Source organism: Balearica regulorum, chromosome 6, assembly GCF_011004875.1.
Source record: "Balearica regulorum gibbericeps isolate bBalReg1 chromosome 6, bBalReg1.pri, whole genome shotgun sequence".
NCBI lineage: Eukaryota > Metazoa > Chordata > Aves > Gruiformes > Gruidae > Balearica > Balearica regulorum.
The window spans coordinates 36,264,334-36,290,515 of NC_046189.1; the positions used below are offsets into that span (position 1 = coordinate 36,264,334).

Consider the following 26,182-nt stretch of genomic DNA (forward strand, 5'->3'; position numbering starts at 1 on the left):
GTGGGTTAGCGCTCTGCCCGCCGCAGGACTTGCAATGCTTGGGCTCGTGTTAATGGCCTGACACAGATTTATGGCCAAGACTACGGTACTGTCTTCTCTGTTTATCCTTAGAGCGTTACAGGCTTTTGCTCCAAGGAATCTAACTCAGCTGGAAAAGGAAAAAAAACTAAATTAAAAAATAAAATGAGCAGAAAATCGCTCTTTATGTTGTAATGTGTTATCGCCCCCATTCTAGGTTTTGTTGCTCTTATTTGAGAGGTAGGTTTGCAGAGAAGCACTGCAGCAGGGGGCTGTTTCTCTGGATGGACGGTAGTTGAATGCCATAGCCTGCTCTCCAGCTTCTAAATATGTCTAACATGCTAGTTTAAAAAAAAAAAAAAGAAAGAAAAGCAAAAAAGTTCAAAAGCATCACAAGATAATACAACCTCTTCATCGAATCCCTGGATCTCAAGCCTGGCCTGATGCACAGATCTTAAATCTGACAAAACTTGCTTTCACTCACCTGCATGTGTAGTCATTTAGAACGATGCCTGGCAAAATGTGCCTCCAGATGGGATGGAGATTTTTTTTGCTTCATCTGCCTATCTAGATATGCTATGCTTATATTTTGTAATTCTTGTCACAAGATTCCCAAGATTTTTCTAATCTTAACACCTGCAAGTCTGAACACAGTAATGCGATCATGTTCTCTGAGTGCAAACTCAGGTATTTTAGTTATTCTGTTCTTCTGGACCTTGCAATCAAGGAGCTGAATTTATGATGTGATGGGAGGTAACTTCAATTTGGAAACGAATGGCTTTGTCATTATATTAATCCCCTCCCAGTTGAGTTTTTGTGAACTGGATTTAGTTAGTTGGGGTTTGGTGTTTTTTTGTGGTTGTGTTTTTTTGGGGGTTGGGTGGGTTTTTTTTCCAGTGGGGTGTTTGTGGTTTGTCTGTGGTTTTTTTTTTTTTTTTTTTGTGTTTGCTATATGCCTGTCACTCTTCCCTGAAGTAAAAACCATCTTAAAGCCCTTCATCCTGGTTCACACTGGAAACTTAAACTCTTTGGCCCTCTTCCATTGATTAGACGCTGCTCAAGGCTCAGCCGTTCCTCCTGTCAGCAGCCTGGGCTCACAGCATCTGCTAGACGAGCGGATTGATTTACTGCTGGAGAACACTTACCGGTCCAAGCTTTGGCATAGCTGCTCGTATTGTTTATTCCTGCACAACTATTCTCAAGTATTGGCAGAGAATTGTTCTTTTCCAAAATACTTTTCCTCTAGAATTTGGAGACCTTAAGAAGAGTGTTTAGGGTAAATGGGAATTTAATTATAAGTAATTAATAGTGGATAATTGAATATGGACTGTAAATTTAAAAAAAAAAAAAAAGATGCCCAGTAAAAGCAGTTTGTGGAGTTCTACAATAATCTCTGTCCAGTTTTTATAAAATTGATTGTGCGCATATTTAAAAATAGTACTTTTCACATGAATTAATTATGCTATCTGTTGTCAGGGATTTGTTATTGTCGGTGTTCTCCATCTATGCAGAAATACTACTTAGTAGCAGTTTGGGCACCGTGGGAAATCCTGTCCATTGCGTAGCTCTTCTATAATGCTCGTTAAGAATAATGAGTGTCTGGTCCATACGGTTGAGAAGGTATTTCTAGGTAAGTACACGGTGTCTATATTTTACCGTCTGCCTTTTCTGTTCGAAGAGCTTTGGGCAGCCCCGCTTGTGCTCCTGAGCGAGGGGATACCCACGGGCAGAGGGGCTGCTGGCTTGGTCCTGCCTGGAGAATATTCCCCAGTAACACCTCTGTAGGTGTGAGCAGATGAGCTCTGCAGGATGCAATTCCAGCGTTTAACCCCAGCCAGGCTTGGTAGCACCTCAGTATGCAATTGTGGATTTCGGTTCCTTTACCATGGCCTATGGATTGCTGTGGTATCTGAAAAAGTACGTTGGCTTCTGTGCTGTAGTGGGTTATAAAATATGTGAGCTGGGAATAGCATGAAGCCAAGCAGAAAAATGTAGTTCTCCCTTAAAATGGTGTCTGGAGAAGGATGTACATGTTTCTGTGATTATGTGCATGTGAAGTAAATTCTGATACTTCAGAAAGGTTTTGCAGGTGTGCAGACTGGGGTATTATTTCATGACTTTCTCTGAGAATTGTTTTGAGGAAAAAAATTATTGAAATTTTCAAAGTTCTGAAAAACAGAAGGTTGCTATTATTTCAGTGAACAAATATAATTTAAACTTCATGAAAGGGGGAAGAAAATTAGAAACCGCAGTTGTCACAGTTCAGAAGAAGGTATGGCAGTATCTGTGGGGCTTGCCAAGTAACAAATTACTGCAGAAGTAATGGAAGAATTCTCTCTGTGTGTTGGAGCTCGAACACCGAGCAGATGTTGAACCACTGCCAGTGCTTCCCCCGTAGCTGTCCCACCGAGACCCTGTCTCAGAGCAGCGAACCTTTGACAGAGAATTTCCTGGTGTGGTTCCTTTGGGAGTCCGTTAGCACGGATCTTGACATTGTTTGGTCAGGTTCTTCGTGGAGACGTGGATGAGGTGGTCTCTTCCAGAGCTGAGTGCATTGCCTCTGCAGAGATCCTACCTGTTGGTGGGCTACTAGCAGGGAGGTGGACCTGGAGTGAGACCTGGGCTTTGCATGCTGGAAAAACAACTCGAAGTGACTGCCTGTGTGAAGGGTGGTGGGGGGAAGCCAGCCTATGGAAAAGCAGAAAGAGCCTTGTGCAATGCTTGCTGGTGTTAAACCACGCAAGGACCTGTATAAAACTGGAGTGGGCCTTCTGAATCACCCAGTTCCTTCAGGCAAATATGAAATAATCCCATTCATAAATACATTAAGCTCCTTTCTTCTTCCGTGCAAATATCAGAATAGACCTCCTCAACTTCTTACTTTGCCTGGAGGGATCTGAACTTTCCTATGGGTTGGAGAGAAGACTTAAACATAAGAGAGGAGGCTGGGGATCAGACGAAGGTATCAAGATGGGTGTCCAGCAACGCCCCGTGCATTTCCTCCGGTTCCCCGCTGGTAAGCCAGGCAGTTTGTGTTGCAGGAGATGGTGTGCAACCGATGCTGTATTGATTCTGGGTGTTTTTTATGGGGAAATAATGGTTCCTATTGGGAAATAAAAGCCCCAAAGTCAAGGTGGAGTGACTGAAGAAGCATTTTTCAGCTGCATTTTCTATTAAGGTTACATTTACAAACACCTTATAAAGGCTATTATGTTTTAAAAGGAATTGGTTTTCGTAGGTGTTCAGAATTTTAAAAAAGGTCAGAGTTTGATTATAACTATCTATAATCCAGTACAGAGATGTTTTTAATCTCACATGCAGTATACTACTCATAGTTGTAATCTGCTGATAACAGCTATTTATACTTTTTGTATTTATAGTGTACATAACTTCATATATATCATGGCCTCATCTCCTAATGTCAGTTGCTATCAAGGCAAGAAATCTGGTTTCACAAACACTCAAAATGTGTCAGATGAGTATTACGGAAATGCTTTGGAATGTGTGGGTTGGGGTTTTTTGGGTGGTGGTTTTTGGTTGGTTTGGGTTTTTTTGTTTTTTAAACTAAGAGTTAAAAGAAAAGAGTATTTTTCCTTGGGCTGTCTCTGGGGTGTGGGCATATGATTGAGTAGCTCAGCTAACACAGTTTACATTAGTGCTTAATATTGAGAAGTCCTGCCTTCAAGTGCCAAGGGGTTAGTAAATCACTGAATTTTCCTAAACAGCAGTGTTCATTACGTTTTGCTGCAGAGTGTCTTTCTTGCCGGAGTGTGTCTTGAGTGTTACCACATGTGCATAATAAGGCAAAAACCTGAAATGTAGAATTGGAGCAAACTGCTGCATGGCTATAAGTCACTAAGCTTCACTTTTATTCTGATCTAAAATAAGATGAATAACTAAGTCGCTGAATTACTCATTTGTGTAGGTCATGAAAGTTTAAAAAAGTGCTGCAGGAATTTAAAATTAATCCTAGGAATCAGAGGAATTTTATATGCCCTGTGTGACACATTGGAAATAGTACTAATAGTCTTTTATTTTGTATAGCATCTTTCATACAAATTACAGAGAAAGTGTTTTACTGAATTGCTGTTAATAATAAATAGCAAAATAATTGAGACAGTTAAGTACAGGCAAGGACGAAAAGCTGTATTTTGGCTGAGATGCGGCAGTAGATACAGGGGAGGCATACAGGAGGGCAAAGAGAAAGCAAAGGAGCAGGCAGTTACGCTAACAGCAGCTATATTAATATTACTTTGTAATAATAAATACCTAAATGTATCAGGTCTGATACCCTAGACGCTGTATGAAGTTGGTCCCAAAAGTTTTAGTCTGTTTGGTCTGCAAGAAAAGATGTGACCGGACTGAGTACGCTGAGATGGAGAGCGCATGGTATGCAAATGATACGACTTTCATCAGCATAGTAAGATCTTTACCCGAATCATTAGAAATATTTTTCTTGGCGTTATATTGAATGTCTTTGCATCATACTGAAAAGGAGATTTGGTGGTGAGAAAATGTGTGGTAGTGCACGCCATCTTTATTGGTTTGGTTCATAATTAATAAATATACTGCCAAATCTCCTTAAAAATTACATAATTCTCATAAAATTGCATAAAACTCACAAAAATTTCTCATACGATAGGTAGAGTGTTGCTGATAACCAACTCTGAGGAAACCAATTCAGTGGAATTTATTTTTTACCACCATTACTAATAGTTACAATTAACGGGTTGTAATGCCGTTAGGGATAAAGCTCATGTGTTGTTTGAATCAGCTGTTATCTCTTCTCAGAAATCATGGAATGAGTAGGAGCTTTCCTCTGCATACAAACACGCTGTGGTGGAAGGATGCTGGAATGACATCCAAAGCGGTTATATGACATTTCAAGCAGAAATATTCGATTAAAGTGGACAATCACAAGCAGTGATCTTCAGGAGTTACTGATCACGTCTGGTGGAGTTATTCCTCAGCCAGGTGTTAATGAAGTCAAACGCCTCTGTTACGATATTTGGGGACCTTTGTCTTAAGAATTAGTATATTCTGTTGAAAAACAAATTGTTAAGATCTAGAACAATTACTCCTAGATTTGATACTTAAACGCAAAGAAAAAGTGGAGGACTATTACAGTGATTGTCCGTTAGATTTTTCTGTGTCCCATCACTACCTTATATATCAGATTTGGCTTGGACAATAGCTATTACCTGCTTGAAATAAATGACACAATACTCTCTTTAACTGATTGCCAATCTTGTCCTAAGTTTGCAAGTTAATAGATAGCTACAGGACCAGAATAATTGTGGAAGATTCTTATTGTTGAATGAATTCTCAGATGGTGAAATGGCTGCAATTAAGCTAAATGTCACAGTAAACAAAGCATAATTATTGTAGCAATCCTTATTAAGCAATAGCATGCTTATTAAGCAGGTCTTACTGGGATTCCTAGTTTAGGTTTGATGTTTAGTGGTGTTTCATTTTGTCTGTGATATGTAATTATTGTCTGAATAGCCTGCTTGCCTTGTGCTCGTGTGACCTGTGTGTCAAAGAGCAGGATGTCACTGTATCCTTTCAGACATAATTATTGCATAATTGTAGGTAGGTCTTGCAGGCAGGAAAAGCAAATTGGTGCACAGTACCTCAGATAAACTACAATTGCAGTGTTATTGCAAGCTTTTAAGGGGATTAGAGAAGCTCTATGGGATGATAGTAGAGTACTCTTTCTGTCCGATACAAGATGGCAAAGAGAACAATGTGTAGTTTTTCTGTATTAGATTGACTTGATTTATTAATGCTTTTCATGTCATTATTACCCACAGTGTTATAGATGTCTTGCAGGAGACAGTAGGATGTCTTTGTTCACAGTTTTCCATAAGCAAAGACATCCCACTGACTCTTACCAGCTTTATACAAATCAGGCAAGTTTTGCTTAACTACTTATTTTTGGAAATAGTGATTTGATTCAGTTTCTCTTTGCTTTGGTTGACTGATGGATTTATTTATGCTATTGCAGGTTCCTTGGTACTTTGTAGGTCTCAGTGGTATTTTTTAGTGAAAAACTTCTTTTGGCATGGTAGTAAGTCCTAGTGGACAAAGCCTTACTTTCAGTCACATGCTCCTTCGTCAAGTAATCCAGGTCAGAAAGGACCACGGGAGGTCATCTGGTTGAACCTCCTGCTCAGGGCAGAGTCAGCATTGAATTCACACCAGGTAGCCCAGGGCTTTCTTCAGTCAGATCTTGAGAGCCTCCAAGGATGAGATTTTGCTGTCCCTTGGGACAGCCTGTTCCAAGGGTTATCCTCATAGTGATGAGGTTTTTCCTTATATCCAGCTGGGAACTCCCCTGTTTCAACATATGTCCACTGTCTCTCATCCTCCGACCCGTGTCCTGTTGTGATGAGATCAAACATCCATCTGGTATTTGATTAGGAGACGGACGATACCTATCCTTTATCTTCATCTTTTTGTACTTTGTATAGACAGATCACTGTGAAATAGATTTCATTTTGTTTACTGTTCTGTTCTAATTACCAGTGGCCTCTCATTCCAGATTGGGAGTGGTAAAGTATCTTTCTGAAGTTCTGGCTTTCTATGTCTGAATTCCAGTGGGTTTTTAATAAAGTGTAATTATTATTATTATTCACATTGTTCTGAGATGTTTCTTTTAATTGACTTAGATTTCTTTCAAGGAAAGTGTAACTTATGACTCTTTGAAAAATAATTCTAATTGCAAAGCAGACTATTGACTAGGAAGTATTTACATCCTTCTCCTCATTTAAGCTACTGAACAGGATATTTAACTAAGCAATGAAACATTGTGGGTAAGTTTACTGCCATGTCCCAAAGAGATCATCGGGAAGTGGAAAAAATCTATGGTAATGGGATTTGCATCTAATTTTTAACCTTATTTTTCATGCTTCTTTTTTTGGCATGCCAAGAGCAGACTACATTTTTAGCATGTTCGCCAGAGAATAATTGCAAATTGTGATGTGTCTAATGATAGTGTAATTACTTATGAGTCCTTGCTTAACTGTTTTTCTGTAATTTTTCATTCTAAATTCACATCTGACATTAAATAATGGCCACTTCTTGCTAAGGCTTCTGCTGCTTCTCTCTCTATCCCGTTAATGTAGGGACTGGTAAATCTGCAGCTATTGCATAGAGTAGTTCATGAGCAACACCCAGAACTGTGTAAGAAGTACTAACTGGATGAGTTCTGTGCAGTAGTGGAAGAGTGGTGGTAGGTTTGGTGAGTGTCATTTGTCCAGTCCTCTGCTAGAACTGCTTTGTATTACTCCATGGGGGGGTTTTAATGCTATTTTTAATGCTTTTTGCTATCCTAAGAAATAAGGAATAAATCCTTAATTGGTGTAATGTGTTTCAAGCTCCCATTGATGAGTAAAATACTGTTATGCACAGTGAAACAATATTACTCTTGGGTTTTTGCTTTAAAAACAAGAGTGGCGAAACCCAAACTACTTCTGTACTGAAACATTCACATCTCAAAAAATTAAACTGCCATTGCTGAACAGCTTCAGAGAAACAAATGGTACAATTGCGTTGTAATGCTTAGTCTTTGTGCTAGTTACTTTCCTCTGTTTAGAAAAAGCCACCTAGTACTTGAGGTTTTAATTTTTGACTATTACTTTTAGTGAGATGACAGTATATACATAATCCGCTGTCTGGTTTTGAATTTTGTTGGCATTTGTCTAAGAATATTCTTCTAAATCAAAGTGACATATCAAGGATGGACATTTAAATTGTTGATGGATCTCGTCACGTAACTGAACCTGAAAAGCATATTTAAAGATTCTTTTTTTTTGAATATTCAGTTTTTAAGGACATTGAATTCTGTCGAGTGCGTGTCGTTAGTGTCGTACCCGTTGCAGAGCACAGTGTAGTTTGATGCTGCCTTTCCCATTCTAGAGACGTGTCACGGCTGAGTCCTTACCTTGCACGCATCTCTTTTGCTGTGAAATAGAGGCATAAAAGGGACAAAGATTTTTCATGTAGCCTGAAGGATTCAACAAAAGCTGGAGGTGTCTAAACCCTGATGACTCTGAAAACCCCTCTTGCCCCCTGCTTGTCCACCACGGGAGAAGGTGCCAGTCTGGCCTGGGGGATGAGGAGCACCCGCAGTAGGGACATCGCAAGAGCAGGGATGTGTTGGAGGAGAAGCTCGGCTATATTCCATTCCTATTTACTTTTCCTCCTTTATTAACAAGGAAAAAAAGAACAGGAGTTTTTATTTATTTACTTTTATTTTTTATTACACAATGCCAAGCCCCTGGCTCTGGAGGATTAACTCCTCTATTCATGAAGAAAGAACAGGATTACCAACAAAGCCGCCATCAGCTGAATGAAATATCTGGTATTACAGTTGCAGCCATTATGGGGCTGTTCTTGGTTTTTATGCGTGCGTTTGGTTTTGTAGTGTAAGCATATAACTGATTCCGGTAGTTTTAAAATCAATTCTAAAAAACTTGACTGGAGTAGTGTTTCTTTAATATAAATCGACTTATTTATTGTAAGTTCATTTTCTGCCTTGAAAAAATACAAAAGGTAGGGTAGTTGGAGGGTATTTTCAAGCGAGAATTACATATGCATGTTCCTGCTGAGTGAAATGGCTCTGTTATGAGGCATTGGAAAGTTTTTAAACTTAGAAATGAGATGAGACCCTCTTGAGACGTGATCATCAAAATCCCTTTAATATGTTAAGATTCAGTCCGAGTGCTTTTTCTCTACCTTTTCTCTTCAGTTTGCAGGCAATTTTGTACTTTATAGCCCTGAGATGATTTTTTTTGGCTTGGTGGATTTTTGTGGGCTAATATTGGCACAGAAAAATCTTTCTGTTTAGCCTTGTCTGATTAAGTTCACATGGAAATCCTCAAATAAGATTCATACAGTTACATATATAGGTTCATGTGCTCCAGAACCAAAAATGACATTGCTGGGTTGAATTTTGGTTCATTTCCCTTCCCAAATAACTAGCTTTACCACCTTTTACAGTGCTGCGTGCTGCAAACGGAAGCGACTCAGAGCAGCACCCTGCGGGACCTATCCTGTGGCACGTACACTATCATTTCAAGGCAGTTCTTCCATTTTTGAACTCCTATTAAGAGTATGCTCTTATTTGCATAGTATTTACCCTCACCATTTTATCACCGCAGATGATGGTTCAGCTGCTTCCCAGTGCAGTTTATTCCATTGACTAATTGCTCTATTAAGACTGTTTTCCTCTTAACTTGACTTTCTTTTCCTATTAGACTGTTGTTCCTTCATGATCATTTTTATATTCATTTGTACAAGTGAAATTAAATATTCGTATTTCCTCAGGCTTTGGGATGCATTTTACTGCTACAGAAATGTGCCTGGCCTGCCTTTAATTTGAGATGTTGTGGGGTGTTTTGGTTTTTTTCCCCCCGCAAGTTTCCCTGAGTGGTCTCGTGATGGGAGTACGCTAGGAGGAGAAATGGCTTGCAGCCTTTAGGAAGTTTTTAAACCATTTTAGGGACCAACTGGTAGTTAACTTACTTTTTAATACATGGCGGAATATGGTTTGGATGCTACCGGGTGTCAGGAGTATCGCATGGCATTTCTCAACGCTCCTTCTTTTGCAGGTCACTGGGGCCGGTGCGTAGGTGACTGCGGCTCGGGGGGCGTTCGGAGTCGGGCCGTGTGGTGCACCCACGCAGAAGGCTGGACAACGTACCACGCCAACTGCGACCAGAAGGACAAACCCGAAAGCCAGAGGAGGTGCTTTAAAGTCTGTGACTGGCACCTGGAGCTGTTCGAGTGGGAGGTTTCGGGATGGGACAGGTGTGGGCTTGTCCCCTTTGCTGGCGGTGAGGTGGGAGCTGGGGCTTGTGTCACCGCGCAGCACGGGCTGCAGCGCCGGAGCGTCCGCTGCCTCCAGAAGCTGAACAGAACCGTCGTCGCCAACGAAATATGTGAGTATTTCACGCCGCAACCGCCTGCCGAACAAGCCTGCCTGGTGCCCTGCCCGCGGGACTGCATCGTGTCCGAGTTCTCCAGCTGGTCTGAGTGCGGCACAGGCTGTGCAAAGAGCTTACAACACCGGACGCGGGCAGTCATCGCTCCTCCTCTCTACGGGGGTGCCCCGTGCCCGAATCTCACCGAATCCAGAGCCTGTGGTGCTCCCCCGTGTCCTCTCGGGGAGGAGGAGCACACCTACAGCCTCCGAGTGGGGTCTTGGGGTGAATGCCGGCTGCCCCAGCCTACGGACATCGACCTGACAGCGAGGACTATGCTGGATTTCGGTTCGGACTCTGGAGAGCGAAGCACGTCCCGACTTCAAGGCTATAAAACCCACCACCATGCCGGGGAGGTGGAGATCGGTTACCAAACCAGGCAGGTCAGGTGTGTAAGGAGCGATGGAAAAACCGCTGTGCTGAGGTAAGGCCGCTTCGTCTTTTGTTTCATCCCCAGTGGGTTTGTTTGACGGGGTGCTTGCTCGGCATGGCAGCATCCCAGCAAACACACTCCCGTTCTTGAGTTTTAAATGCAAATTTTTATGTGTTTTCATTATGTTTTTTTTTTTTTTTAATTTAATTCCTTTCTTGTAAAGCTAGCATATGAGGAATATTTTGCATTCTTCTACAATTTGTGACTGTTTAATTAATTTTATGTTTTTAATAATTCTCTTCTGGGTTTTTTTTTTTTTGTTTGTTTTGAGGAAACATCGAGGAAATGGAATTATATATCACTTTGCATTGTTGCTGGGCCCTGGCTGTGGGAGAGGGAGGTCTCATTCTCAGCCATGTACTGCATATATTTGGCAGAAGAGGCTAAAATTGCACCAGCTTAAACTCCTTCATTCTTACAAATCAACACTGGATAAAATAAGTCTGAAAAGTTTGGCCTTGTGAATTTACTAGAAGGTATTTCTTAGAAGGATAAATCAGTGAGCAAACCCGTGATTGTCCTCCTGCTTCCTGAGGAGCCTTCCCATCTGCGTGTAGCTCTCGGATGCTGCTACTGGATACGTGACTTGCTTTTCTTTCTTGTCCTCGTCTGTCATCTAACAATTGCTCATGGTCTGTGTAGGTTGCTTTCCTGTAATTCAAATGTGAAGGTTACAGTAATGTGCAGCAAATAATGGAAAGATTTATTCTCTCCATTTCTCATATTTAAATTTAAGCTGAATTCTGCCATTTGACTTCAGGTTGGAATTGGGCAGGTGCCAGGAGCTATAGTTGACTGAGAAATTGAGTTCTGAGAAAGTTAGGATTTCTGGAGAACTTCTCATGTTCTGTTTTTCAAGGACATTAGAAGTCCTTGAAAATTCCTGCTCCTGAATTTTGCGGAAATCAATGTTTCTCAGTCATCTGTAGATCCTGGCACCTGCACAAACTCAAATGGCAGAGAGAAGGGGCTATTTTACGTCCAATTCTCTACCCCTGCTAATGTCTGCAGTGGTTTTGCACACATACTGAGGTGAAAATATACATTCTAACCTTTTTCTTACCCCCTCCTATTACACCTGTAGCAAAGTATGGATTTTTTTTTTATTGGTTGGAAAAAAGTCAAGCTTCGTGAACTGTTTCAGCAGTTTCTAACATCTTGACTTTATTACTTGTCTCTAAATATATGCTGATTCTAAATATACAGATTTTATGCTCATGTAGCTGCTTGACTTTAATGGAGTCACTTGTGATTTATGCCGCCGTGTGACCAGCATGTCTGCTAACACTTGTTAGCTGTTCTTCTGCTCTTGTATCTCATTCCTTATCAGAGGGGAAGGGGATCCTGGCTTTGTTAAAATTCCACTTGCTCTGCCCTCACGCGCTCACTGCTATGTTAGCTGTGACAATGGGGAACGGAAGACCCTGGTTTTATAAATGTTTTCTCTGTGTTGTGCTACTGTGTCAGTTATATGTTGAATTTCTGGATGACAGTGCAGACGGTCCTGGGCGTTTTAGTGACTCTACCCCAATTGAGCTGTCATCTTACTTGCTCCTTTCTGTTTGCTGGTTTTTTTTCCCCCCTCTTTTTTTCTCTTTTTTTTTTCTCTTTTGTTTTTTCTTTTTTTTCTTTTTTTTTTCCCCCCTTTCTTTTTTTCTGCTCTAGCCCCCTTTTTGGGAGTGTACAACTCCTTTAGCCACCTCCTGGCAGACTTTTTCTGCTGAGGCTGTATCTCAGATTTACTGCAGAGATCTGAGGCTTGACCCATCCCTGACTTTTACTCTAAAATCAAGAGGAAAGCCCATTGATTGTGTAGAGGACAAAAAGTCATGTCATTTTACAGTGTCCAGATAGTCACACATTTTCCTTTCTTCCCCCTCTTTTTTTTTTTTTTAAAACCTTCTTATTAATTGTAATCATTCAGCTTGAACTGAGAAACCAAAAATCCAAACCTAAAAATCCAGCCTAAAATCCAATCCATATTTAATTCCAGGGCTGCAGTGTCACTGATATCAAATACCCCTGACAACGACTCCCTTTAAGCGTCCCCGGTAATGTCCTCCTCGTTCTGTTGTGTGGCATATTTGCTGCCATTCTGCTGAAGAACGGACCCGATCTCGCAGATGTCGCTTTACAAGAGTGATGATATTTTGACTACTGATGAAGAAGAGCAAACGCATTTGCATAACCCAGTAGGGGGGTTTGGCAGGCAGCCAACCGTCTCCTGTAAAACTAGAAAGAAGCGCCTTATTTGTGCTTTTTTCATTTTCCTGGCTGAGATTTCCTATTTCGACTAACACCATCGAGTAAGTACCAATGAGAGATACAAATTAAATGTCTGGAAAACTGAGGCAAGAGAGAGGAATATCCCAAGAGATGCTTTAGCGGCGGGCTCTGAGCTGCTGGTTTGCTGCTGCCGGTTGAAGGCCACGTGAGGAAACGCTGCTCATCTCGCCTTCTAATTTATAATGCAATGGCAAAGATGCCTAATTTATTATCAACGTTGTTTAAATTACTGGTGTCTAATCTCAGGGCTGTGGATCAGCTGTCGAGCAGCAGCTGCTGCGCTCGCTGATGGGACAGGGCACTGGGTACGCTCCTCGACGTGAAAGATCAGTCTTTTGCCAAAAACTGGATTTTGGTGGGCTTGGGTGCACACTGGTTGTTAAAGACTAAAAGATTGAACACAGATGCTGGATTACTGGCAGGAGATTCATTTTGGCCTCTTCACTACCAAGTTTGATGGGAATTGCAGATGGGGCATCCTTCCTCTTGTGAAATAGGTAGCGGCGGTGGGAAGTGTGCCTGATATTTGTTACCAGTTTTTCACTGGTGCTTAAGTTACGCTGTTGAACCCTGCAAAAAGGATCCTTTGGTTTTACAGTGAACCCCCAGGTAGGAGCTGAAGAATCCTTTGCATTATAAGGAAAATATTTTTTTTTCATTTAAATAAGTGGTTCTACGAAGATCTGTGCATCTGTACCAGCCTAAAGGTGCAAGCAAAAATCCTAGGAATTTTAAAGGTAAAAACTGTTAACGGGAATTACTTGGAGAGGCACAAGCACGTGGAAGATTGGACGTGGTGTATCAGGGAAACAGAGCTGGGGAGCGTTTTTGATGAAAAATTTTTTCAGTTTGGAGGTTCTACATTTGTCAATATGAAAGGAAAAGGGAGAAAGGGAGAGGAAAGGGAAGGACAGACCTTTTTGAAAATACTTGAAATGAAGACAGTAGAACAGCAGAACATGAATAGACCTTGAGACAGGTTTGTTTCTGCTCAGAAACAAATTTGGTGTAGAAGCTTTTATATTTGTGAAAATAAAAGGAGTAACGTAATAGAATGATTTTATGGATCCGATTTGAAGCTTTTAAAGACTCTGTTTTAAAAAGCTTGAATTTTTTTTCATTCTATTTCAGACAAATTTAGATTTCATTCTGTTTCAGAAAAAAGCTTTAGTTTTGCTTTAAATCTCATATGCATTTCCATACATTAAAAAACCCAGCCTCTCTGAAAAAGTTGCCAGAAAGGTATGTGCTAGAACTTCTGCTCTTTTTGGTCTTGTCACAGTTGTAAAAAATCTACTGAATAGTTAGACAAAGGCACTCATGTTCCTTTTTTTAAAAAGAAGTAAAATTATTTAGTTTAGACACTAAATTGTAATTTAATGAAATGAGTGCCCGTAGCCAGACATTGAAATCCTGAATAAATTGAACCTGATTTTCTAACTAAGCATACTGAGAAGTTAAAGTCAGGAGCAAACAGTTTTAGGGTTTTATTATTATTATTTGGTTTAGGAGTCTTTTTAGGTACATATTTCTTAAACTCTTCATTCTATGATTCTAAAGATGACAACAATGATAGAATAGAGTTGGATTTGGGTTTCTGTGTACTTTACCTTTGTAAGTGAAAATTCAGGTCAAACTCAGTCAAAGGATAAGGCATCCACCAAGGCTGAGGTAGAGCAGCAGCATTCAGCTCTTTTGTTTGCCTCTGTAATTTGAATTTCCATTACCTGTTTCCTAGTGGATCGCACTTAACCACTGTGCCATTATATATTTTTAGGAAAAATTATTTGCAGTTTCTGATGTTGAGACTCTTCTGTTCTCTGGATGAATACAAAATTGTGGAGTCCGGAGCTGGAAATGCTGTGCTGTAATATGCTCTTTGATGGTTATAATTCTGATCTGGGAGAGGAGATGTGTGTTCAGATTCCTCCCAGCAGATGTAGGGATCAAGTCTCAGTGCTCAGGCTTGAAAACAAACCCCTGACCTGTTGGACAAGAAGGAGAATTTATTTTCTAGTGTTTTTTTAAAAAGTTTTATCTCTCATTTCCTTTACTTTTATTAAAAACACAGAAAACAAATGAACAATGACCGCTTTTTTTCATTTTCCTTAAGAGTAACACTTTTAGACACAGAGGATCTGGTGCATTAAGTTTTGAAGTCACTAAAACTTAGACATCTTAGACACCAAAGCCCAGTGCGTGTGGGTGTTCTGGGTCTCCCAGCTCCCTTTCCCTTTGGTCGGCAGGTGAATACTGCCCGTCCTCCTTACCACCCTGGAGCAGAAGGGGCTGGTGTTTCTTCTGCTGCACAGATTGAATATATTGTATTGCCAGTATCCCAAATAGCCCTGGCAGCCCTTGAGGACCCTCAAATACATTAGGAATCCTTAAAAATATGCGTGTTAACATTGATTGCCAGTTTCCTAAGGGAGAAAAAAGTTTTGGGCTGCTGTTAGTAACGTGGCAAGACTGTGCTTGTTATTAGACCCTAATGTTATTAGCCAACGCTTCTCTGGAGCCTTCCTGAGCTGCTGGGGCAGAGCCGGCTGCTGAAGCGGTTCCCTGTGCTGCTGGTGCTGCCTGCCGTACCAGGAACGTGGGCATGGTGGTAGCTTCTTCAGCATGTCACGTTATTTTGGAGGTGATCCTTTCAGTATGAAAGGTTCAACAGTAACCACCCGTCTCATCCTCTAATGCAAGGAAACGCATTCACCTTTCATTCTGAATGCAGGGATACAGTTGGGAAGGGAAATCAGGGATAATTTCTGTGCTGTGCCCAACGTGATTTAATGATGCGCTGCTTCTGGACGATCTCACTCCTTTTTACTGCTGATAGATGTGTTTCCCCTCATTTCCTTGCAGTGGATGTGATCATTGTGTGACTGTAAGACATGTAGCACAGATGCACCGAGCTGTTGGAAAATTTACTATTTTTTGGTGAGTTACTTTTTGTGCAGAACAGAAAGGTGGAGTGGTTCAGCTTGGGGCTGCACGATTACTCTATCTCGTGGGGGACAGTGTGGCTGGAGATGGAGGAGAAGAGCCGTACGGCTCCGTCAGCAGCAGCCTGCGGTTCCACGGTCACGGGGGACGTGGAGCTGTGCAGTAGGTACACGGGGCCGCTTCTCCTCCTCCTCTTCTTGCTTTTCTGCCTGTAGCTCCAGGACTATGTGAGCGTGAGTAGGTTTCCTGTGGTTTAGTGTTGGGGTTTTTTTTTATATGTGCTTTATTCCCCTTCAATACACAAGAGAGTAAGAGGGCTCTCTGCCACTTGAGTGAGTTAGGCTTCATGCTGCTTCTGTCTGCTAACTAACCGATCCATTTTACGTCGCGGGCAACCTAACATAGGTTGTGAAACAATTCCTGTAGTTTTACAGTATCAATCCAAGCGTGTAACATAACATAAAAAAAAAGCATCAATCACATAAGTACCCTACTATAGCACAGTTACTAGATTGACTCCCAAGAGGAAGATCTAACCTGATACATTAATAGGTGGAAAGTTAGTTTAAAAACAAGGCTTGTATAGTATCTCCTGTCCCCAAGACCTCCTTCCTCTCCCTGCTGGTTCAGAGACAGCCAGAGCAGCACAAATACACATCTGGTTTGCAGCAGATCAGCGAGTGTCTCGCACGTCTGGGCTTTATCTGTACTAGATTGTCCTAAATACATCTGTGACATGAAAGGCTGTGTCTGAATTTCATGCAAAAGCGTGTTTTTACATTTGTCTTTGTGTTGCTCAGTGTCACAATTAATTTGGCTTTGAGGCTCTGAATGAGTAGGTACAAGTTAATTAGATTCGGTTTCTGTTAGGCAGTTGCATGTAATTCTCCCTCAAAACCATCCACTCGAGCGGAAAGATGGAAATTGCCGGCTCCACGTCTTGTTCACCTTAAGGTCAATGAAGTTATCTCTTTAGCCTTTTGTAATAGGAGCGGTGGAGGGATTTTCAGGGAAAGAAACAGCTATTCAGTCTTTGCATACTTCAAAGGCTTCTGCAAATAGCAAGGATGATTGCTGGGCAGAGATGTCTTTTGCGGCCAGAGTGTCAGCATAGGTTTGAATCCATTAGGAGAGGTGTTGTAGGTATTGTCTCGCTAAGAATTGGGACTAGCAACATTAATTTTAAAGATGACCCCAAAGCAGATTTTTAAAGGCTTCGTTTTGTTTGGTATTTCAGTAAAGATCAGGCCAGACTTAAATCTCCTTTGCGGTGGCACAACTCCAAAAATGGATTTGGGTTTTGGTGCTGGTATCTGAATGTGAAGTTTTGATCACTCTTTAAAAGGTGAGATCAGTTACCCACCATCCAGTGTTCTTAGTTTAACTCTGGTTTCCTAGTACAGTCAGTTAGGACAGTGATTTGTATGTGCTAATATTTTATCTACTCAAAATCAGGAATTCTTTTTTCTGGTTAACATTGTGGCATGGGTGGCTCACCCGATAACTGTGTTGAAAAAAAAATTGAAAGGAAATTAAAGTTACAATTCATTCAGCTAAGCTAATGATCCAAACAAGACTCAAAATCCCTGGGTTGGCACATACAGATACAATGATTATTACTTTTCAGTCCTTGGTGCAATGGTATTGATGTGTTGTACCAGGTAGAGCTTTGCAATCAGTAGCATTTGACATGTAATAGGGGAATGAGAAATCTTTTCGAGTTGTAAGCAAGAATAATTTTATTGTGAGGGGGCTATATCACAGGCAGTTTCTACTTTATGAAGTTATTAAAATAAACCTTAGTAAATTCATCCTCACAGCTCCTGTGGGATCCATGAGTTTTATTCTAGATGAAGAAACTGAGGCCAAAAGTGTTGTTAGGCTTTTTTTTTTTTGTTTAGTTTGAAGTATGAATTCAAGCTACCAAATGCTGTATTTTGCTGGTAGTTGAGGGTCTAGTCAAACTTGATCAGGTATCGGAGGGAATATTCCTATTGACCTCTGTGAAAATGGGACCAATTTCTAGCCTGGAGGAGAAGCGAGTGAATGTCCTTTATCTTCTCTGCTCCCCCTATGAGATTGCCCTGCAATCCTGAAATGATTGCCCCAGTCCATTTTCTTCAGAGAAAGTTCGGTTAGTCCAACTGTGCTGTAAGTAATACCAAGTGAGGTAATGGCTGGTTCCCTGGCAGCAGCTCTGGATTTCACACCTTTTAAGTGTACATGTATTTGCCTCTTACAGTTGGCAAAAGCCTGACCATGAGCAACTGGAGGCTGGAGTAGACAAATTTAGAGAGAATTCACACTGAGTTCATGTATGGTCTTAATTTTGGTGACCGATTTGCATCATCTGTATAACACTAGGCGGAAGTCATAAAATCTTGGTTCTTTTTCTCCTGGTGATTCCTTTTTTCTGGGTTTTATCTTCCCCCCCCCCCCCCCCCCGTCCCATCCTTCATGGTGCTTCAGTGATGTTTCTGCTCTTACATACCTCAGTCCTCTTTCAATATATCCTTTCCCGCTCCATTAACTCAGCTATCCAGGGTTTTTTGAGAGACGGGAAAGGTTTTTGTCCCATTCTGGGAGATGAGTGGTGACTTTGTGGCTGATCGTGGGCAGGGTGAGGTGGAGCAGAAGGATCCGTGCTCTGCAGGGTCCCTCCCAAGAGAGACATGTTCCAGCCCTCAGCTGGCTGAGAGTGAAGCAGAGAAGGAAGGATGGTGACCCTGATCTGGAGTTTTGTCTCCTCCCAGGAGTATTTGCTACATTTGACATACTTGTCTATACTGTGAAAAACCATTGTAACTTTGGAACTCTTAAAAATTTTATTCTGGGACTTTGTATCTCAATACCAAAATGCCATGGTTGGCAGCTCTTAAAATTGGGTTATGCATTGCATTGGGCCTTGTGTGGTGTTTTGGTACGTTACAAAATGAATGAGGATCATGTCCTAATGTCAGCAGGGGTAATTGAGTCCCAAAATACAACCACAGTTGCAGTGTTCCAGGGTCTCTGGTGGTTTGTCAGGTTTGGAAACTCTCTAACCTCTTGTTTGACAGCATTTGTTTGATGACAGCTTCACGGAACCAACACCCTTCTTACTAGTGTGTGACTAATTTTTTAAAAGAGCAGAGTTGCTCAGCAGGACGTGCTGACACCTGGACGGATGGATGGATGGTGGACAGCCAGTCTTGTGCGCAAGGTGGTGGGAATGGTTACCAGCCGCAGTATTTCTCTTGGGCTTGGCTTTTATTTTCTGTCCTGGATAAACTGTGACATTCTAACTGCACAGAGCAAATATGTAGTACTTTTTGTATCTGTTTTAAGTTGAAATAAATGAGGTATATTATTTGCAAACTACTCGACACGCAAGATTGCACCCACAACTCCCTGGAAATGCGTTATGTGCACTGCGTTACAGCTCCACTTACAATGCCATTGTATTGGTGTGGATGCAGGTCTTCCAAATGACCATGGATTTCTTTTAGTCTGAGGCCAGACCCTGACTTAGGGTAAAATATTAGGGTGGTTTGGGTTGGAAAAAAAAATAAAAAAAAATTATTAAGCAAGACCTCCTCAGCTGTTTTACTGTGTTCTTATCGCAGCCTCTGCCTGCAAGATCCCGTCCCTTTGACCTTCAAGTCCTGCGTCATTGCTAGAGACTGCGAAACGTCCGAGTGGTCCGCGTGGAGCGCCTGCTCGCGGACCTGCGGCTGGGGAGATCTCACCCCGAGCTTTCGGAGCCGGCACCGCGCCGTGCGGAGCGTGGCCGTGGGCGCCGGGAAGCGCTGCCCGGAGCTGGAAGAGAGGGAAGCGTGCAGCGTGGGAGGGAAAGAGCTGCTGCAGCCATGCCCCAGGTATAGTGAGTGCTTTCAGTCCAGTTTTTTGGAAGTAAAGAAGCCCCTGTTTGACTGTCTTGTGCAAAGCACATCTTCCTTGCTCAGTGTCTGTGCGTGGAGAGTCGCATGTCACGCTTTCTCTCTGTGTCTAAAAGATCATTGCTTTGATTATTGTTAACTGTGATTAGTGGTATTATTTATTGTTAGTAATATTCTTGTAATTGTTGCTATTATCGTTATTGCTATTACAATAATTACACTTATATAGGGAAATAAATTTAAATTACACTTGTTACAGTTTATATTTTCATATTTTAAAAATTGAGAGCAGATACTCTTGTTCTCTGAAGGGTCTTTCATACTGATTGCTGTTTGGGAGAATTTCCTCAGCTGCACAGAGACTGGGCAGGTCCCCATGGCGTGCTTTTATTGGCTTTGAAATTGTAATTTTTACATAAGATTTAATAATTCCCCTTCATCTCCCCATAAAAAAAAAATAATCCCAGTCCTTCTGGAGGAGAATGGGAACTGCTCAGAGGTAATAGCTTGGACTTTATTTGGCTTCCCTTCAGGTACTTCTTGAAATGGGAAACTTTGCAGTCCCTGAGTGCTTGCTAGGTTTACGGCAATCTTTGTTCTGGCAGAAGGTGAGCATCTCGCCTTTCTGGTTTGCAAATCCATGCCGTTTTGCCTGGCCAGGCTAGCATAGAGGGTTGCTAGTTTGTTTTGCAAAGAAAATAAAATAGTGCTTAATTTTTCGTGTGACGTGTTCTGAGATTGAAATGCTTCAAGATTGATAAAATTTGATATGCAGGCAGACAAATCTCCCTGTATGAGTATGTTTAATAGGAGGTCCATTCAGTGCTCAAGTCATGAGTTTCTGGGGCTTTGCCAGACACTGCCAAAACCTTTGATAAAGCCTTTGCGAGATACATTTCTTAGGAAGGTGTAACCTGTAAAAGTGTCTCTATATCGTTGAGTTCATTCAAAATCAAATGCTGATCATTTTTATGCACCCTGCTAGCAGAGGAGAGGAAGTATAAAAAAATATTCTGTTGCTTGATTACATCCTACGAAAACGCTCTTACAGAGTGATTTTTGCTCCTGCCCAAACGCACATCAATTTCAAAGACAATAGATTAACACATTGTCTCGCTGATTTTGTATAGGAGCGTGGGTGCCGGTGACACCTGATTGGGATAGACCGTCTGGTAGTTAATCAGGGAGTGAACAGACATATGTCTGTCCCTAGTTTCTCACTTCTGCTTCTTGACATTGCAATGTATCAAAGTGCAAACTATTGTAGGGGCTTGGTGTAGAGTCAGGAGAGCCCAAAAGGTGAGAACCTGCGTAATACTGATAATTTTCTGGAAGTGTCACTCTTTCTATAGGAGGAAACCTATTGTTCTTTCAGTATATCCCTGCTATGCCTAGGTTTTCATGAGCTTGTGAACTCATAAACCTTCCCCATCCTGCCATACCTGCACACCCTCAGTCCTTCAGGCAACATCTCCAGCGAAGTAGATGTGTGAGCGGGGATAAACCGCCTAATGAGCTACTCCAGAAAAGTAACATTAGACCTAGAGGTTAATAGAGCCGCTTAACCAAAAATGCAGCAAAAAAACCCCAACCAAAACCCAACCCCCTCTGATATTTAGTTAATTGTTATTTCTAGGGCTGTAATATCTCAAAATGCAGGTGGTAGGCTATGACCTTCTCACACTACGCAATGTTGAGGAGAATTTTACAGCGATGCCTGGTTAGATGACTTTGATTTGGCCATTCAATACTGCAGGAATGAGCAGGAATGCAAAGCTGTGATGTTGCAGTATGTGCTGTGGGTCTGCTGGACGTAAGGCTGTGGAGGCCAGAATTTTGTATTAATGAACAGAAGTGAAACATTTTAAAATATATTATTTAAGTGTCAGCAGTTGGTAAAGGATGTTATGGGTCCATGTTATAGTTTACAGTCTGGTGATTTGGTGATGGTGTTTGGGAATTGGTGATGGAGATACTGGAAGTACTTCAGACTGGAAAGCAGTAGCTTTCGGCCATAGAGGGATGTAGTGTTAATCCCTATGAAATAATATAAGAAAACTTGATGCCCCTGTTCTCCTTATTTGAGCATATTCTCTTTGCAGTGTAATACCTAGAAGGATTATGCTTTTTTTCCCCTTAAATATATGCCACCTCATCTGTGGCTTTGCTGGGGCTTAAAAAACAGTTATCTTTTCTTTCTTCCCCTTACAAGATGATGATGAATTTAAGGAGATTCAATAGCAGAAATAAAAGGTGCTCTCCTTCATTTATCTGGTCTCAACACTAACCGTTCATTCTTTCTTTCTGGCTTGTGTTTGCCTAATGAGATTAGTCTTAAAATCTTTCAAGGTGAGAGTCCTATTTACTTTCCCAGTTCCTGGAGATGTTTTCTCTGCTATTTTTTGGTTGATTTTAAGACAAGTAGCCTTTCCTTTAGCTTTACTCTTTGGGCAAGAATTTTCCAAAGCATGCTCCAGGCACAGCAAAGAAAACAGGTGAAGACATAGACCAGAAAGAGAGGAGATCTCTGAGCAGGAGAAGGAAGGAGATTCTCCAGAAGCTGTATTTTAATGCAGGGACAGAGAGCACGCCACGACTGAATGAAGGTACATACTGCGGACTACAGCCACCAACACAGAAAAGCAGCAGCTCAAGAGGTAGCACTTGCAGAGTTGTACTCAGCAGGAGGAGATGGGTGAAGTTATATTCCAGCCTCCTCAAAAGATCCAGAGGGGAAAAAAATACCTTCAAAAGCAGCTTCAAAATGGCTCTGTTAGGTATTACCTCTACGTCCATGGCAAGGCTGCAAGTTAAAGGTCCCATCGCAGATACATGGCAATTAGTGTAAATTTGCAGTTAAATGGGAAGGCCTTTTAATTTTATGGCTGAAGTTTACAATAAGTTCTTTAATCAATAGTTTAAAAGCAAGAAAATAAAACACTTTAACTGCATGTAGGACTCCAGAGCTTTGTGCTTTGTTTTACTTTTGGTTATTTGTTCTGACGGGATTAGATTAAGCGCTTAAAAAGCTTAAATACATAGGAGGTGATTCTACTTTCTTTTATTGTGATATAAATTTGGGATAGTTCAATTAAAGTGAATGGGTATATACAGGTATAAAACTTGTGTAAGCACTAAGAGCATAAGTCCTATAGACTGAAGAGACCAAGAGGTTACTATAAATTGGAAAGATATTGAGCACTTCTTAGTTGCATAGCTGTCACTGAGTCACCAGTTTTAAAACAATGTATTATATCATTTTTATCCTTGATGTGTAGCTTTCGTGTTCACTGGGAATAGATAGATTTTTCCAGAATTATGATTATGTCTTTAAATCTTACATTTTGCTTGTGGTTGCTATGTTACAGGACAGGGATTTAGAGAAAAAACCTCTTTGCTTTGTTCGAAATTCAAAGCTTTTCAGAAGTTAAATGATGGAAAATAGGAAAGTTTTAAGACCTAATTTTTTTCAAAAGCCTTGAGGTTACTGCTGAGATATGGGTGTGATGGTGTCACTTTGTAAATGAGGCCCATTATGTGCCCCAATTAAAGATAAGGCATTAGTGTGAAGTAGAAAAGACTTGAAAGGAAATGCAGAGGACCGTGCTGGTAGGCTGCTGGAGTTACGCTTTGGGAGTGGTAGCAACACTGCTTTTCAGCCCTTTGGCCTTCACTGGTCTTGGGCACGCAGTGATGACCTCCATTCAGCTGGGCAGCTTCCTTGCCTCCCCTCGGATCAAGAACCGTCTGTGGTGAAGCTTTGGTTCTCCAGCTCTGCATTGGACTCTTCTGCGGCCGCAGTTGGATGTCTCAGTGTGAGAGCATGTTTTGCCTTGATCGTAACAGAAACCCACAGGACCAACGGGGTCCTGCAGTGGGGTCTGTCAAGCTTTGAAACAGCTAGACCTCCTGTAACCCAAACAGTATTGTTAGAAACTGGCATGATACTAGATATTGGTAAGAGTTAAAATGAGATGTGAAATCTATTGACATTTGAAATTGTCGTCACCAACAGGTTTTGGCATAGGGATCACAAAAGTACACTGGAGCTGAGCAACTGATGATCCAAATGTATAATGTCCCTTCCAGACTCTTCACCCTTTAGGGAAGGTGGATGGGATGGCAGGATGGTGTTGGCCTTTTAGCTTAACGCTGGTATGGCTCATCTCTGGTACTGCCTGCTCTGACGACAGAATGTCCAAAGTGGCACTGGTGGCTTTGCTCCTCTTCGTTCAATTGGAGGAATGACAGTGGTGTGGTAAACCCACTGTGGATATTGGTAATAACTTGCAAGTACTGGCTTGAGGTTGCCGAAGTTACAGCTCTCCCCCCCGGGTATTTGCCAGCCAGTAGTCTCTGCTCTTTACTAATGGCTATTAACAAGCTTCTGATTAAATTTAAGTAGAGATTATGTTAATGTTAATTCTCCTTCTCTTTAGTATATTCCAGAGATGGGCTAACTAATACCAAGTATTGGCCATGCTGCTTAAAACCCTGCAAAGAGTCCGAGGTCACTGCTTCCATCTGGAAAGGTCTTGCGTTAGGTTTCCCACTCAGTGGGACAGCAATCCCTCGGATATGTTTCTGGCGTAGCGGACTTGTTAATGGCCAAGAAATTGTGTACCTTTTAAACAACTAATACTCGGGGTCAGGATTTGTTACTGGAAAACTTGGGTCGGCTGAGGGCATGTCCAGCTGGGAATAGCCGAGATGGGCTGATGGGGCTGATGCTTTAAGCTGCTCACAGCAGAGCAGGAGCTGGCTGGAGCCCCCGATAGCTGCTCATTAGACTGCTCTGCGGTGTAGCACCATATACAGTTACTCTCTGAAAATATCTAAAGGGATTTTTTTTTTTAGATTCAGAGGCTGATGAAGTTTAATTATCTCTGAGCTCAGATTTAGTTATTTTGCATAATTTTAATCACTGATGGCCTAATTTTCGTAGGTGTTAACTCCCACAGCTCACGCAGGTGCTCACACCTCTGGAAATGAGTCTTTAGGATCCAGAGTTCACAGCTCACTACCTAAGCCAGATATTGATAATCAGGTTTTCTTTGGTCAATTGTTGCTTTAAGAAATAATTCCCTAAACCAACTATTTCCATGGCTGCGGAAAGACGTGTGTGTTCTATATTTAGGCTTCTAGTTTTTAAAGCGTAGACCTGAAGTGCACGTTGTCCTGAAGTGGTGAGGAGGAGGAATCCTCTTCACCTGGTGTTTGATGAAGAGCACTTTTCATTGCCTTTATTGTAGGAGGAAGGTTGCATTTAACACTGTGGGCCCAAGGACTGTGATTAGGAATTCCCAGAAGGAACTACTAGAAGAAAAAATTCATGACTGTGCTTTGTATGTTGTGGGCGTTCAAGTATTTCATGCTTGTCATGTGAAGTGTATTCTTTATTGTTTTCTCTGTTGGTAATAAACCCTGTGAGTGTATCCAAATTTGCACATGATACTGTATATTATTTAAGAGAGCATAACAGCTCATCTGAAAAGTACCTGTAAATTAAAAGTAATTGGCAGTATTCACAAACGTTTTCCATGTGTATGTTACAAAATTCATAAGTGCTTTGTGGCTGGAAATCATTCTTATGCCCATATTTACAACATAAGAAGTTAAGAGAACATTGATGTGTGCTCAGACTAACTAATGTCTTTATTTTTCATATAATTTTGAGATGCATGTTTCCTTGCCACAGCTGCAGTCAGGGAACAGATACTCGCTATGCAGAATACAGAGTTACAAGGTGGAAGGCTTTTTCTGCAGAGACACCCCGTTGCTCTTGTGCTTACAGAGATCAATCAGGAGGTTAACAAACAAACGTAGTTTTAACAACCGTGGATCTGCCGTAAGAGGAGAGAGCCTTTGTCTTGAGGGTAAAAGAAGGAAATTATTTTACATAGTTTACCTTACACAAAACCCAAATATTGTATGGAAAAAAGTAAACTATGAAATTTAGAGGAGCAAAGGAATAAAGCAGCAGAAGTGTGAACAGATTGGTTATAAAACCAATATTGCCTAAGATTTGCATTTAGGAAGCTGAAGAAAGACTTCGGGCTCGTGTTTACTCACTGATACTGTGACCTGTGAATCAAAATGAACTATGCCTGTGGAAACTGTAGTATTAGAAATATGCTCTTTGTTTTCAGACAGGTTGGGGAAATAATTTTTGCTTTCCACTGATACATGATACTATTTTCCTTATAGTTTTAATAAGTTCTTCCTGGCATTTAAGCTGGTACACACCAATGACGATCACCTGTCTGTACAGCGTTCACATATCTGTGCCCAAGAACATTAGCCTTTCTCAAAAACCATTAATACTCTGTAGGCGTGAAGCGAATATAGAATGAAAGTAGTTTTATCTAGAGCTTGCTGTGTATCGCAACTTCTGGAACCTGAAATGAGAGAACTATGTTACTTTAGCCAGTCCCTTGAAGACATTGGTGGTGCCCTAGGCGTTTATAAAGCTGTCACCTGTAGAAAAGCCGCCCGGTGCTTGGAGCTTCATTGACATATGTAGGGTTTTAGCTATTAAGTGCATTTCAGAGTGAAGCGTTCAGCTCTTGGCAGACAGAGGTGGTTTAGTGGTTTGAGCCACATGTTTGAAAAACTAGTTTTTGCGCTTAATCGAACCT

The 26,182-nt window shown here is 41.3% G+C and overlaps 1 protein-coding gene across 5 annotated transcripts in view; it reads left to right on the forward strand.

Moving 5' to 3' along the window:
* The window catches only part of THSD7B (thrombospondin type 1 domain containing 7B), a 355,621-nt gene that overhangs the window by 134,965 nt on the left and 194,474 nt on the right, over window positions 1-26,182 (forward strand). For all 5 annotated transcript variants that reach the window (XM_075757230.1, XM_075757233.1, XM_075757234.1 and 2 more), the window contains 2 exons: window positions 9,633-10,428; window positions 19,272-19,523. In XM_075757230.1, the coding sequence (XP_075613345.1) occupies window positions 9,633-10,428; window positions 19,272-19,523 (1,048 nt within the window). The remainder of the gene's footprint in view (window positions 1-9,632; window positions 10,429-19,271; window positions 19,524-26,182) is intronic.